Below are 16,179 nucleotides of genomic sequence, written 5' to 3' on the forward strand. Positions count from 1 at the left end.
ATTATGTTGAATGTAAATACCCCAGATTGCAAAAGACTTCACTCATTTATGAATAATCTCATTTATTTATATGATTCTAGCAGGTAGGAATATATACCATTAAAGGTGACATATTATACCACCAGGTGTGATTGTGATTAGCCGTTACAATCCGTTTTGAAAGTCTGCGGGCGTGTGGGCGCGTCCTCCTAGAAACTGGATGTATGACGGATAGATGAGCAACATTTGCAGAACAGGAATAAGGATTTTTTTAAAGTTTGGAATATTCAGGTCAGGGTCGGGGGGACTTTTTTCTGTGCCAATAGCTAATGGGTCTAGGGCTAGTTGAAGAGGGGTCTCCTGATTGGGATTTTGAAATCCCAGCAGTTAATAAGACACAGGTAGGATTGTTTGGATGGAAGAGGGGTCTTGGGGAGTTTTGGATTTCCCTCTATGGCCCCCCTTTGGAGAGGGGGCTCGATATCAATTTTTGAGAATTCTGTTTGAAGAAATGATGACTTGGAGATCGTAGTTGTGGAGAAATGTAGGAAAGTTCTGAAACTCCTTAGGCACTGGATGTGCCTTGGGAACATTCTACTGATGAATTACAGGGTAACAATTATACCTATGCTGGACTAGGGGTGTTTGGCTTTTGGGTCGGCAGCTAATACAACTTTGCAAACAAAGGTGTTCAGGCGTCAGCTATAAGCGTATCTGCTGTGATGCTTTTCACAAGACCCCCGTGCATGCACTGCTTGTGGACGTCGAGAAAGCCCCCCCTGGCGCCGAGGCTGAAATATAATTCAGAGATGGGATTTGTACTTTTTTAGCAACAGGCTTTTATGTGTGACAATCCATGTATATATTACAATGGGCCCCAATGGAGGTTCTTTCCTGCCAGATACATTGCTGCTTGTCTGCTTCTGGTAGAAGCATAGAATGAGGTACAAATTCCAGCAGTAAATCAACAACCTCATCAAACAAGATGTGAACTCATTTCAAAGTTGGAATCATAAATGTCCTACCTTTTATTTTAACAATTATAATTGTAATACCAATACTACTAAGTATCATTCTAGTATTTCTACTACTCATCAGACTAATAGGCCTACTGATGATAGGCCTTACATACTACTTCTACTACTTATCATTACTTCTACTACTGGTACTACTCTTACGAATAGGCATAACCTACTACTATTACTATTTAAACTTATCATTCTACTACTGGTACATATACCATACTGAAATTACTACTTATCATGCTTATATTATGTCTACTACTTATCATACTAATAGGGTTAAGGTTCAAAATGTATCATAGCCAATTTCTTTTTTTGCCTTTTGTCAACTATTTGAAATTATTCAAATAGTTTGAACTCCATTTAACCCTTAATATGTTAAAAAATAATTTAAAACCAGCAATCCGGTTTAACATAAGCCATAACAGCCGGTATTAAAACCACAATGTATTCAGAAATTGCCTTTTCTATTAAATATGTGTTACTAATTATTTATTTGTGTGTTATTCTCAAGGTAGCGTTGTCATGCATCTTGCCATAGAAGAAATCTTAGCCAGCCTGGTCTCATTATTATTAGTGTTTTCTCTTTTTAAATGACTACTCAACAATGTTATTGAACCACCCCAATCCCAAGATAAAAGCCTCTAACCCTAGCTCTATCTGCTGGGCCTGTTGACTTCATATTGTGGTCCAATCACTTTGTCACACCGCTGCCTTGGCTTGAGGTCCACCCAGCATGGGTGCAGACAGAGCCCTCAACATGAAACCAATGACCTCATCCTCCCCATGAGCCATGCGTGTGAACAGCTCCAATCAACACTTTTTTTTCACATTTAATGTGACCACAATCAACCGCTTATGTCACATCGCAAGCTTCACCTGAGATATTGTGGCCTGCAGCGATGCAGTCCTTAACTCTGAATCCTGCACATGAGAGTATGATGCATAGAAAATATATTCCGGAGCAAGATAAATTACTCTAGTGTGTGCATTATATTACAGACAGCATAATCAATGCAACACTGGAAAGGGTGTGTTTTTAAATATTATGGTGAAATTTTCGATCAATAATCTCTATACATACATGATACATTTTCATAACATTCACTTTACACCGCTTTTGATAAAAGTGTATGCCACATGACTAATTACTAAATAGTATTAATTGTACTACTTCAAAATGAATGCCAGTAAGACTTTGGGGGGTGTAACTTCTTAATGAAACTTTTTTGGGGGGGTTCTCAGGTGAATAAGGTCATCAAATTGAAATACCATGGTGATATTTTAGAGACCTAGGAACAATTGTACGGGTTCCTGATTGTAGTCATAACAGATGCTGTGTGATTAGAAAAGAGTGAGATAACACTGTGTACACAAGATAAAGGACATTCATAAACCTATTCAATCTCCATGCTGCGGTTTAACTGCACATCACTATTAGCTTCTGTGTTTACCCCTTTTAAAAAATAATGTTTGGATATATGCTGTTCAATTTTGAGTTATTCTTTCAGAATTGATTGATTATCCTAATAAATGTTGGTGCTCTTTTTTCCCCCTTCTGTTATTCATATTAGGTCCTGTGCTGAACATTTCACAAGTGCTTCATCTATAATCTCATTCTATCCTTGAATAATAGAAGGCATTTTGAATGTTTTTACCTAGACCAAGACCAGTACTTTACATGAAGATATCTAGATATTCATATATCGAGCACATTTTTGCAATGCAGTTCATCAGCAAGGCAGAGCAATGAACAGCATTAGACAACGATTATAATTGGGACTGATCACAGCTCCCCATTGCCGTCTTAAAAAGTAAACTGGTTTGTAAGAGTTAACAACAAGGCTGTGGTTTGTGCTCTTGGTGTGTGATTTTGTTTTATTGCAGACTGGCCACTGAGAGGATAAACGTAATCTTCATTAGTCGAGACAGGCCTCTTATGTCATAGGAGGATTGCGCTATAGAGTAGTGGGAATAATGTGTTGTTTTTCTCACAAAATCCACCTGATACAACAGCTAAGGTTCAAGAGCAATACATTTATAACTCTTATTGCAAATCTCTGGAGAGGACATCTGAAGAGTTTCAAAAGCATGTGGGAAGCTGCACATTTCGGAGCCAAATAATGTGTTGTAAAATCAGCCATCTAAAATAAACACTTTGAGAAATGGTTATTATGGGAAAGGTCATAGTGAAATGAAATGTGGAGGCTTGAATGCAGCTTGGTTCTGTCCTGGTAACCTACTTCCCATCTTCATCCTGTGGGATGACGAATAAGATGGGTGTCAAGTGTTCAACCCATTTTGAAGTCCAGTTCTGTTGTTGTCTTTGATGTCTCCGAAAGTAACAACAATTGACTCATTTTATTGGAGCATTCCACTTCAAAGGGGTCAGATTGTGCAGTCTTCAATTGAGAACCAAATCACAGTTGAATTACAGATTTTTACCTTGTTATGTTGTTCATAAGGTCTTTGAGTTGGCACCATTCACTTAGAATGTATGTTTTACAAGGGTCAAATGACGCATGTTAAATATGAAGAGATGGAGATTTATCTAAAGAAATGTTAATTTCCAAATAAACAGTTAAGCTGTTGATAATTCAGTGATATTTTATATCTGATGGGTTTGTGACTATAATAAAAGGTAATATAAATAATAGTATGTTGGTATCAATCATAAACATTAAAAAAGAGGGATACTTCAATGGATTTTATTTGTTTGTTTTACATCTGGACACATTTAAGTCAATATTTTTTTCAAATGTTTTATAACTTGCTACAGGAGTCTATGCTCTCACAGCGTATGCAGGACGATTATGGAATGTTCATATCAATAATACAAATATTAGTTGGCTATAGTTTAAAATATTTACACCACATTTTGCATAGGCTTTATATGTTGAACATAAAAACGATGAATTATAGAAAGGAAGTGACAATGAAAGCATAATAATTAAATAAATTAATGATATTTATTTGAAGCATACACTCCACATATGCAAACACATATTGTAAGGTAATACATTTGAAATAAAATATCCACTGGCCAAATAAAATCAACCAAAAACAGCGTTTGTATATTACTGTGCAGCTGGGAGTTACAATCAAGAGGATGCATGACAACATCAGTGACATCGCGATGCTTATTAATTGTCCATATGCGTAGTAGCAGTCAGCAGTGCTTTCCCCACGCCTCACTTTTTGCTGCTGTCGACGTAGCTCTCCAAAATCTTCATCAACAACTCCGACTCCTTTAATCAGAAAGAATTACAATGTCACTGTAGTGGTTCAAAGTATGCAAACACGATTCATCACATAGAAACGGTGGACTTGGGTTTTCCTCACCTGCTTTTTAGAGCGGGTCTCTTGCGTGTCGATCTGCGCTTGTAGAGCGACCCGCAGAACCTCCTGGAAGATGTTCCCCAGGTCGTCCTGCTCCGGACCCAGTGCTACCCGCAGCCCGTCAACACCTTGCCCATCGGCGGATGACAGCAGAGGCTTGTCCATCACACTTTTCTTGCCCATGAAGTGTCCTTTGAAGCGATAAATAAAATGCATATTGTTATTATGCGTTTTAATTCATGATTGCAGATGAACCATTAACAAGTCAACAAGTATAACACATTAATGCATGGAAAACATGGGAAAGCATTTGATACTTAATCTGCCAATTCTACTTTAAATACAAATGAGATAAATAACCATGAAAGCAAAAAAATAAGAAGTATCCACATACCTGTGGCCCAAAGATTGCCTCTCGGGTTCACTTTAATCTTTGCAACTTTATTCCTTAGCTCTGTCAAATCGAAGCTCACAGCAGTAGTGAGAGAAAGCACCGAAAAAAACACTAGATACGTCAGTAAAGCCCCATGGCAGACGTTGCTAAGCGTTAACCCAGACATAGCTGAAACCGGAACGGCGGAGTCCCTTGGCGCGCAAAACCTCCAACTGCTGGCGACTGGGAGTTCGGTGTGAGGGCGCTCGGACGCACTACGCATTTATAGCTTCAGGCGTGGGTGGGCTCTGTCATGTGCGTGCAAACCTGCACAGCAATTCACAGTTTGAAGTTGTGACCAGGCTGTATAGGGCTCGATCTCAGCCGAACCTTTCCGTATGACGGCTGGCCATACGGTTTATTTGATTAGACTTTTTGATACAGGCCCACATGTTTGGTGGCTGTGTGTGTGTGCTGGATGTGTAAACATCCGTTTTACCAATGCGCAAATGGTAGCGCGTAAAATAAGAGTCGATAGCCTACTACAATGACCTTGGTCTTCTTCAAATTGATTAAGGCCTGATATAGGGTAGTGTGGAATAGAGTGATGTTGACCCACTAAAACTACAGGACAGATTCGTGAACCAAACCAACATTTCTCAAATTAGAGGAATCAAAGATGCCGAAGGAAAAACAATAAGTGGGATACTAGGTACTAGTATCCCCCGACATTGGCAACTACTTGACCCCGGACGGTTTTGAAAGATTTAGTTGATTTTCATCATAACAATAGGAACTATCCACCAAATACAACAGCGCGCTATAACAGACACCAACATGCGTGATGACGCTTTCAGTCCCCGCGGTCTGACAAAACAACCACCTGCAATCATCTTGTCCATTTGTACTCCTGGCTGAAGTTCCACACGTTTGATTAAACTGGGACTTTCCTTGACAGGGACGGCCCGGAACATTTCCCTTGCATCGCAACCAAAGGGCGAACTGTAGGAGTGACTCTGTAATTGGAGGGGGTCACGTAAAGCGGTGGGATTGGGGGTCCAACCAAGGAAAGTTTGAGTGTCAGTCACTTAATTTCCTGCATTCGATTGAATTGTTTTGCACCAATTTGTGCCTTTATTGTGTCAATGCATGGGGGAAATATCTTTATTTATGTTAAGGAAAGCCATTTTTACCACCAATCATTGTGTTCATAAACTCACAAATAAACTGCATTGCTTTATGTCTTTGAGATTGTCTGTATTTTAGAAACACAAACCCCACACAAAAAAACGGTATTAAAGAAACATGTTCATTCAGCAACCCTGATTTAGAGCCTTTTATAGGCTATGTATGTAGTTATGTTGATATGGGCATTCTTGTATTATTGGTTTTCCGTAGGCCCCCTTATGGATGGAAGGCACCCCTAACACTCAACTTTAGCCCCTTGATAAACAGCTGATATATACTAAATAAACTTCCATTCTTTTTGAAGTCTCCCAGCTTGCCGGTCTCCGGTCACCTTTGCCCCTGCTCTTATGCTCATTGTCTCCTCATAGTATAATACATGCTGACAAATTCTGTTAGGAATACAAGGCTTGCAGAGATCTTTATGGCAAAGTCGGAGCCAGAGACCTTACATTTACTATAACATTATCTCCATATTCCTCATTATGTCTGAGGATTTGGAAAAAGTTTGAAAAGCGGGCATACTGCCAATAGCAGAAAAGAGAGAGGGATGGGTAAGAGCTACATGAAGTGAGATGCTGAGAGGTGAGAGCAACATAGGGGGACGGTTAGGAGATACAGCTACATAGAGAGATGGGGTGAAAGGTAGACGGATGGAGTTTGAGAGATAGACAAAAAAAGCGAATAAGAGTATTTTCAATTTAAGAAGTAAAAACAATTCACACATTGAGGGCAACAGAGTTAAATTTAATATCAAACTCATAATGTGTCTTAAGATACTTCACATAATTTCATCGGACAATGAATCAACATGAAAAGACACAAAATGAGAAGAATGCTGACATTTTCTGGGGAACATGACAAATAAAATTGTAATGTGAAATGAACTTTAAGTCTAGTCCCCCTCACAAAACAGACACGTGTAAAGCTTAAACACACACATTGACACCTTATAGCCCCATTTCTAGAAAATGCGGCCAATCAAAATAGTACAAAACCCGGTAGGATTGAAAAAGAAAATATGAAACTAAACAGAAGTTGTTTTGTGACAGGCAATGGTTGACATTTTTCTTGGACAAAGCTGGGTCCGCAGCGTGTTCGACAGAGACCTTGCCATCGCCACCTCCCATCCTCAGGGCCATGGCTTCCTTGAAGCCCTGCTCATTCCCGGTGGACCAATACAAAGAGCCCCAGCATGAAGAGAACAGCATACTGGAGACGGTGGAAGAACAGCAGGACTTTAGATAGTATACATTCAGATCAGGCTTTAATTAAAATAACATCATGAAACGCAGCAGCGGTAGGTCTGAGCTGAAGACGAAACTTATCTATACCTCTTCGATCTATTTCCCCTCGGAAATAATGATGATTACGATCAGATGCACTTTATAAATCAAAGGGACGCTTGGGTGTTGCATCGGCATGCAACCAATACATTTATGAATGGTCGCTCACACCCCACCTTCCCTCTCCCGCTTCCCGAATGCCACGATGGTCTGCTCCTTTGGGAGGTAGCTTATACATACTACTATGTGTGATTCGTCGTAGTGATGCAATATACTAGGTCTGTGAATCTTTCAGTATGTCACAATTAGATTTAGATTCTAAATATATTCTCTATTTAGAGTAGGGACGCTAATTTGAGGATCAACTCCAGTCCTCGGGGTGCTAAGAAAGGCAGTGTGGCAAATGATGGCATGAAACAGATTAAAATGTGTATCAGATTGTCATCAAGTTGTATAACCTGAAGGCAATAATGTAAGAACAGAAAGGCTAACCTAAGACAAAAAAATAAGCATAAGAATTTGGTTTTTGAGAATCTATTCAGAATTATAGAAAATAAGAGTTACGATTCTAACGTGAATCAACTTTTTCCTCACCTTGATCAACTATAGACTATTTACTAAATTACCAGATTATTTTATTCAATTGGACTCAGATACATTTCATTAAGGAAAAGGGTTGGGTGGCAAGGATGCCTACAGGTAGTCTAGAAAGAATCTAACCCAGTACCTTTTGGATGGAGTCGAACACCGATACTACTACACATTATCCTACCCCGTAGTTCATCCCACTTCAAGTCTAACCAGCAGAGTAGCCCTCCAGGAAGTCGGCAACCTACCTTAAATTTGGGGTAGTCGTTCATTAAAATGGTAACGATTCCAATATACGGCACAAACCTGGAAGCAAATATCCACAATGAATACATGTTTAGTATACGCGTACCAATACAGACACACACACAACCATACCAAAAAATAACTTCCCAAAATAAAGATCTGCTGAACTTATAAAAACTAAACTCAATACATATGGCCTTTTAGGTGGGAAGGAACCTATCAAAGTGTATGAACTGCTTGGTCCCAGTGGAGACGGAGAGGAGGCGTACCCTCTGGCTCTGCCCACTACGTCCTTCTTCTCCAGCCAGTGCTGGCCCTGCTTGTACAGCCCTCGGTCATCCACCGCGTTGTTGTCCCCCTTGGTCAGGAATTTGATGTCGCCGTTGTCCCTGCACAAGAACCATTGGTCGAGTGTTAACGCTTCAACGTTTGGACGCCAGGTGCCTGCTACTGAGTGTTTAGAAGAGGGTTAATAATAAAAAAATTGCTGATAATTTTCCTTCGATCAAGTGTGTGATATACTTTCTCCCAAGCACAGGAACCATTGGTGAAGTTTGAAACCTCAGTTTAGAGTCGGGTACTTCTGTATTTGGCCTCAGTACGAACATACAAAAACAAAAAGCGAAATGTCCCTTTGCAATGCAACTCGATTGTTCAAATATATACTAGTTAGGAATTGCACTGGTCCAGCAGTTTACAGTCACAGGGATTTAGGGTGACCCATTATACCGCCAGGTGTGAGTGTGATTAGCCGTATCACCCTCACACCTGGCGGTATAACATGTCACCTTTAATATCCAACCCCAACTACTGCTGCTACATAATTAGAACCCGGAGGACGCATACTTTTCATGAATCTTCAGTACTCTGTGCACTATGGGGATCTCGCGGCCCTCTATCCTGAAGACGACGATCTCCCCGACCCGGATTGGGTCCTCCACCCGGTTGGTGAGGAACAGCAGGTCTCCTCTGTGGAATGCAGGCTCCATGCTGCCGCTAGAACGACACAATCAGGCCACCCATTTGAAGGACGACACAAAACGGTTGAGGGAAAACCTGCCCCATTGCCTCGCCTGCCCTCAAGACACAGAGACACCAAATATAGTCAGAATGCAAATACTTTAAAAACGTACACAAGGGAATCCTCCTGAATTCTTAGGGTTAGGGTTAGCTGTTGTATAGTTAGCTGATATCGGTAGCTGTTGTTTTTCGGCAAAATGTATTGCAGACTCATTGTCTTGATAATCATAATGGGACACTGTACACTAATGAGGGAACATATGAAAGCCAAGTTCTAATACAGCTGTAAGGTAAGAATAACAATATGGGAAGAAGTAATGGTTTAATAGTTTGTGAATGAACTGTATGCAGCCCCAATCACTGCTATATTTAGTCCAACCCGGAAATCCGCTTTTACTTTGAAATGAGTCACATCTGGCAAGTATGATCATCATTATGAACCAGTTCCGTACTCTTCATGTATTATACTAAAACTAACCCTAATTCAGACTGATGTCAACAGCAGATGGAGACAGAGCAGGAGGAAGACCTTCTGAAACACAGCCATATCGTGGTTTACCTTCAATAATCATTATTCAAATTAGGCTCCTGGTCACTTTAATTGAATTGTATTAAAACATATATATTTAAGTGTTAACCTATTTATAGTCCCCTTGCTGCTTATTTGGGGTTTATTCGAGAAAATATATATATTTGGGTTATCCCCCCCCCCCCCCCCCCCCCCCCAAGAACCCTAATGCAAATTGTTGATTGATTGATGATTGATTTCCTTTCTGGAAAACATATGGAACAAGCAAGTCTAACCGTTCCCCATGTTGGGTAGCTTTTGGGTTGCATTAAATCATCATATCTTGTGATGACTAGCTATCATCTTGCCTCCACTCCCCCTCGCCTGTCCACTATGGGCTAACACACAGCAGGCCAACACAGCTGGCTAGCGTGCCTGTCCCTTCACACACAAACCAATCAAATCCTGCATTCATCAAATCCTCCCGTGTTTGGGCCTACACCAATATCCCGCTTTACTCATAATAACTCCTGACATTCATTACAGATTCCCCCATTGCAGGCAAGTAATGCTGGAATCAACGCCATTTTATTGTTTTCCTTTAGGAATACAAGGTTGTAAAATAATCAGCATGTATGTAAATAAGCTGCAGCATTGGTGTTGCAGCGACATTGCACATTAAACCCAGATACATTGGTCTGCAACAGTAACTCTTCCAAAGAAAATAAATTCAAGGCTTTCCATACACCCAGCCAGAATCACACTTCATCAATTTCATTAATGTAATAGGGTAAAAAACAAATCTAGCTACAACGTTATCTATATCTATCTATCTATATCTGTATCATTTTTTTTTTGGTATCTGATTGGTGAGACCATATCACAGTCTCATGCTCTGTTTAATCTTTAATATTACAATCCAAATCATATGCATGATGTTAATTGCTCTTATGGAGTGCAGAGCAAAGTGTTAGTGAGCATGCATATGGAGAACGGAGATGCAGGTCGTCAGATGATGATCCATGAAAAAAAAAGAAGTCCTTGGGGGAATACAGATTAGTTGCAAAATCCTTTAAAATGCAATTGTCTGCAAAACACCGGATATTTCCATTGTCCTGCTTTGATGTATGTGTTTCGGAGCACGCGCACATTGAGCGAACAGTCAAGCGCATTTGAAAATTGTAGATTATCCCCTAATTTGCAAATATATGATCAGATCGCCAATTGGCAAAAACGCCATAGATATACGTCACAGACACACAAAACGTGATTCTTACCTGAGAACGACTACGATGGGACTCTCACTTCCGGTGACGACCATCAGTCCTTTCCAGATCATCAAAGCGGACGACACGATCATACCAAAGTTCAAAACCTGGTAATACAGCTGAGACAAAAATAACAAGGTCTTCAGTTCTAAACAAGAAGTGTGGGTATATTGAGTTGGGGAGACAGTAAATGGTGATTGGGGGAGGGGTAGTCTTGTGGTTATGGTGTTGACTTTGAGTGCAAAAGGTTCCGTTTTCTACTCTCAAATATCTATCGCAGCATAACCTTTTGTCATACTTAAGGAAGTTGAAAAAACATGTCCTGCTCTCCATATGAAAATGAATCGAATAACGGCATGTCGTTTTGGATAAGATATTCTAAACATAAAATAGTATTAGGCTAAATATAATTAGGCGTAATGATGAATTATAGCAACAAACTGGATTTTTTTTTGTTAGTTGTGTTAGCTGTAAATGTCCTTTTATATGGTGGAATACTTGTGCCAGGCCATAAGCCAAATGTGTGGACTTTAATGCAAACATTAAAAACATAAGAAATGGAGGTGTAACGACATTAAGGAATTGGTTAAACTCCATTTTATTCTTTATACCCAATAACGTTATGTTTTTGGTCCCACCGCATGCAATATGGAACAATGAAAGTACATCTACATATCCCTCATTCCAAGCCAACCGAGTCTAAATAAATACAAAGCCTTATTATTATGAACTATATATCAAGGATTAAAATACTTGGTATACTTTTCAACAGACACCATTGGCGTTTTGGTCCAAGGGTTTATATTTAAACAATGATATAGTATCAGTCTGACTAGTAATGCATGATACAATATTATTGTTTAATGTTATACAAAGCAGTTAAAAGAGCCACAAGTGCGAAATCAAAAATAGTAGCATGAAAAGAGAAGAGTAGACAGAGTTGTTACTATTCTGAGAGAATGCAGTCAGATTCCCTTCCAAGGTAAATCCCATGGCCAAGGTGCAGGTACACACAATAGAGTGTAGCATATTGAATGCAACGTGTGATTGAGATAGCAGCTAGCGGGTTAGCATTTAGCTTTGTGTCCCTATTTGACATCAGAGGGAAGCGATTAGCAAGGAAGTAACAAACTCAGAGTCGTCGACATACCTGCCGCTTATTCATGCGCCGCACATCGTCAAGGAAATCTAACGATAACATTTTTAATGTGTTTACTATTATATATCAGCGTAAAATGTAGAATACATATGGATGCATATATGAGGAAACTTGCATCCGAATCTTCCGGGTCCGCTCAGGCGGAAGTCCCGCCCCCGTATTCATATTTTAGCTGAGGTGTCGTTTCAGGATACGACCAATGGACATTGTTTACATTATCCTTACAACGTTTTGATGCTATTAGTCTCAATTATAATAATTATAACAATACTATTAAATAATAATAATGATAATAGGTATAGGTACAATAATAATGAAAAGTTATAATACTCATATTATTTGAAAGAAAGATATTCCAAAAAAAGCAATACCAACATAATACCATGTAATAATTAATATAATATATCATGGTACTTACATAAAATAAAAAATAGCCACAAACATAATTAGCACATTGTTAACTAAAACGATCACCCAAAAACGATTTGCTTTCATTAACCAAAAATGGTATCTCCAAAATATTAGTTAACTGGCAAAGAATAAATCATTATGGAAAGCACTTAATTATTTTGTCACTTTAATTTCCTGTTGGATTTGCGGTTTGACAGAGAAACTGATAAGAGTATCAGGGACTGTACATCTAAAATCACCGGAACAATTGGTCTTTTCACTCTGCTCAAGAGATTGTTATTAACACAATATAGCAAATAAGTCATAATCATAATTAAAGTGTGATAACATTTGTGATTTATGAGTCACCCGTTTTTTTTTTCTTGTTACATGAATGGCATGTTTGAGCAATATCTTTTGCCTCTCCTAGGAAACAATCCAACTTCAACACTGGTATCAGATAGGAAAGCCTATTTACTAACACGTCAGGACAGCTGTATTCATGCTGCTACGTAAATAATAGTAAAATCTAATTTTAGCCAGGGGTTTGTGATTGTGTCATGTTGGCCCAGGACCAGAAGAGAACACTCCAAAACAAATGATAATGGCAGAATCCTGTATTCAGCTCTCTATCTTACAATGTTCAGTGAGAAACAATGGGAATGGACAGGGAATTCTCTTGAGGACCAATTACTCCAAGGTGTTTGTGTATATGAATGTAAGAGAGAGTGTGTGCGTATGTGTGTGTGTGTGTGTGTGTGTGTGTGTGTGTGTGTGTGTGTGTGTGTGTGTGTGTGTGTGTGATTGTGTGTGTATTACTGTAAGGTGTATGTGTGAGTTTGGCACTATGGTTACCTTCCTTGGGACCCTTCGTTTTGGGGTGATTTTGGAACCCTGTCTTCAGTACTGGGAGGAACGGCCCTGTGTCGGAGGATGGACCTGCTGAAGCATCCTGGTGAAGCCCTCAAACAGCGAGAGGACATGTCTGATCAAGGTCTGAGAACGGCTCGTCATGGTATACCTTCTAATATGCCACCCAAGCATGGCCAACGTAGTCTTCTCCCCATGGCCGCTGGAGCAAAGAGGTTCAGCTTAATGAAATGACCAGAGTAGTGACACACCTTAGCACTGCTCTGTTCGATAGATAGGCCAGGAAGCCCACTGGTGGAAATTGCATCAAAAGCAGAAGCTTCCTCAGCAAAGACTCTTCAATCTTTCTCAGGCGAATCATGTTCTAAATGATGTGCTTAATCATCTGGCCTGAAACACACAGTTGGTCTTTACTGCCTGTTCTTTTTTTTTTACTTGTGTGTGTTCTGTCTGTTTTAAAGATCCTTATTGTCTGTGTTGCGGAAAATACCAAACCCCAACTCAACCAATAGTACCACCTCCATACCAAACTGTTCATAAACTACGATTTGAGAAGGAAAGGTTATTATTGCATCCGTCCAAATGCATTATCATACACTAGACGCGTGACACCGGCGATTGTATTCCCAAACATTTAGCCTTTGTATTCTCCCAAGAGAGTGTGAGATATACATCAGAATGTCATTAACTCCCAGTCAGTAACAGCCTGCTGTGTTAGATTACAGCAGCATTAACAGTCCACTCAGCGACAGAACCGAGACCAGACCAGACCTGCGACTTTTGGTGCATCAGAGATAAAACTATTTTATTTTAAATGCCAGCTAGTCTGTGGCATTTCGGGAGTGTGCAATGTGTTTCCCACGTAATCTGCATAAATAGTCAGAGCTGGTAAATTAGATCACCCTCAACAATAACAGGTCAATATCTTTGACAGGACAGGCCACTCTGGCAGAGGTCTTTACATTATTCTTGGTCTATAATGTTTTTGCTGGGGTTTTATTACATGGGAGGTAATCTGTGCCCTTACGTAGTTCCAAGAAATACGTCTGCATGGATTTTGTTCTTTGAATGAAATGTAACTTCTCTGGGTGCACAATCTAAATTGTACATTGACGTTTCCAAGTGTATGCATGACCCAGTTAAATCAGGGTTTTGAGTCGTTATGCTACCTCTCTACCCGATTACAAGATAATCTGATAATCGTGTTAATCTTTCGGCACCTGTTTGAAACATGTTCCAGTTTTAACATCAAGTCGATTAAAATATAAAATATATAGATATAAATAAGATATAAATTACCTTTAGATGAGTAAACAAGGCAGAGATGATCTGATTTAAAGCGTCAATTGCAAGTTAAAAATAAATAATCAAAACTATATTTCTTATAGATACCATTTTTAAGAGGTTGGTACCTTATATAATAACAATCCTGATGTAGCCACATCTCTTTCCTTCATTGAATGACATTGATTATTTAAATCCAGGCTGCACATGTAACAGATCTTTCATTAGACAACTGGCTACTGTATGACATGAGTGTTAATTCTCAGTTTTCTCCCATTAAACACATTCAGAGCTCTTCATTACATCTGACAAGAGCTGCCTATCAAGACGTGAAGAGCTTGGAAAATGCATAACCCCCTCTCTATTTTTTGCCTGATTCAGTCATTCATTTTCCTCTTACGCACTGAACAAATCTGTACAGATTAATACAGAATGTCTCATTTGGATTCTTTGAATCTGTTCAGACAAATGTGTTTTACATTCATACTGACTGTGTCAACGGAGATGGAGATTCAGATGTATTTCCATACAAAATAACGTGTGTGTCTTTGAACCAAATGTACATTCAGCTTACTTGAATGTACACATATTTGAATCTGACCAACCAAGGTTTGCTCTATCTATATCTCAACCATTGTCCACAATTGTTATTATTTTGGAGAAATTAAAAATCTTCAGACATCAATCAATAAAAATTGTAACTGTGTCAAATAGCTGAAATGAGTAACCGCCCTGGTTTTAGTTTGCTTGATTCATGATAAAAAAAAAAAAACGTATTCAAGCATTGCACAGAACCATTTAATAGAAAAAAAAATAGCAGGCAAAAATATTCTGCTTTAGCAGCAATAACATCTCAAGCCCTACTCTACAAATTTCTCATTTGTCTTCCCATATCTTGAATCTCCACTCCCGATGGGTAGGGGGTGTTTGAAAATGAGTGTAATTAAAGCCTTAGCCTTCCGGTTGAAGTCACGGTCAACTGTCATGTGTTCTCTTCCATTGTTAACAGCTTGTGACGCTTTTCGGTCGCTTAAACGTCATCCCAGCTGACACAGTGGAGACACGCTCGATAGCTTACACATTGTCTTTCGCCTTTAACGGTCAAACTTGTTTGTTCATTCATGATTCAGGTGTTTAATTGAGTTGACCAATTTGACCTTTTACAGGAAGGAGTCTCTGCATCAGTGGTTTATATATAAATAAACACAAATATTGGACATTGAAAAAAACTTGATTCATAGAAAAACAATGCTGTATGTGTTTCTACACATAGACATATGATAAACCTATATATTTAGTCTTTTAATTTATATTTAAGAGTGATTCAATATTGTAGAATCCCAATGCTGGGAGCCTTAATCAATTAAATGATATTGTCTCTATCTGAATTGTGTTGAGTGATGTATACAGCACTTCTCAAACATTCAAACATTATGATTTTATTTCATACATTGTCATTACATTTTAATTAATAGTTTGACATTTTAATTACTACAAAAGTTAATTTCAATTATTTTTGACCTTTGGTGAAATCAGGATAACAATCTATGCCATACTTTTGTGTGGTTTTCTGGTGATCATTTTAAATGTCGTTTGAGTGCCAATAAGGTACCCAGGTTTAGTAAACATCCTTAACAAGTTAATTGTTTTCCTCTCAACCCC

The 16,179-nt window shown here is 39.0% G+C and overlaps 1 protein-coding gene across 1 annotated transcript; it reads right to left on the reverse strand.

The window, feature by feature from the left end:
• Positions 1 to 6,624: 6,624 nt before the first annotated feature.
• On the reverse strand, positions 6,625 to 12,112 carry sec11a (SEC11 homolog A, signal peptidase complex subunit). The gene is made up of 6 exons (XM_079736579.1): positions 11,965 to 12,112; positions 10,824 to 10,933; positions 8,865 to 9,014; positions 8,288 to 8,407; positions 8,021 to 8,078; positions 6,625 to 7,110 (listed from the first exon to the last, which is right to left on the reverse strand). The coding sequence occupies exons 1-6, from the start codon at positions 12,013 to 12,015 to the stop codon at positions 7,060 to 7,062; spliced, it is 540 nt and encodes a 179-aa protein (XP_079592705.1). The 5' UTR covers positions 12,016 to 12,112; the 3' UTR covers positions 6,625 to 7,059.
• Positions 12,113 to 16,179: the final 4,067 nt, after the last annotated feature.

The sequence above is a fragment of the Pollachius pollachius genome, assembly GCF_949987615.1.
Source record: "Pollachius pollachius genome assembly, chromosome: 5".
Taxonomy (NCBI): Eukaryota; Metazoa; Chordata; class Actinopteri; order Gadiformes; family Gadidae; genus Pollachius; species Pollachius pollachius.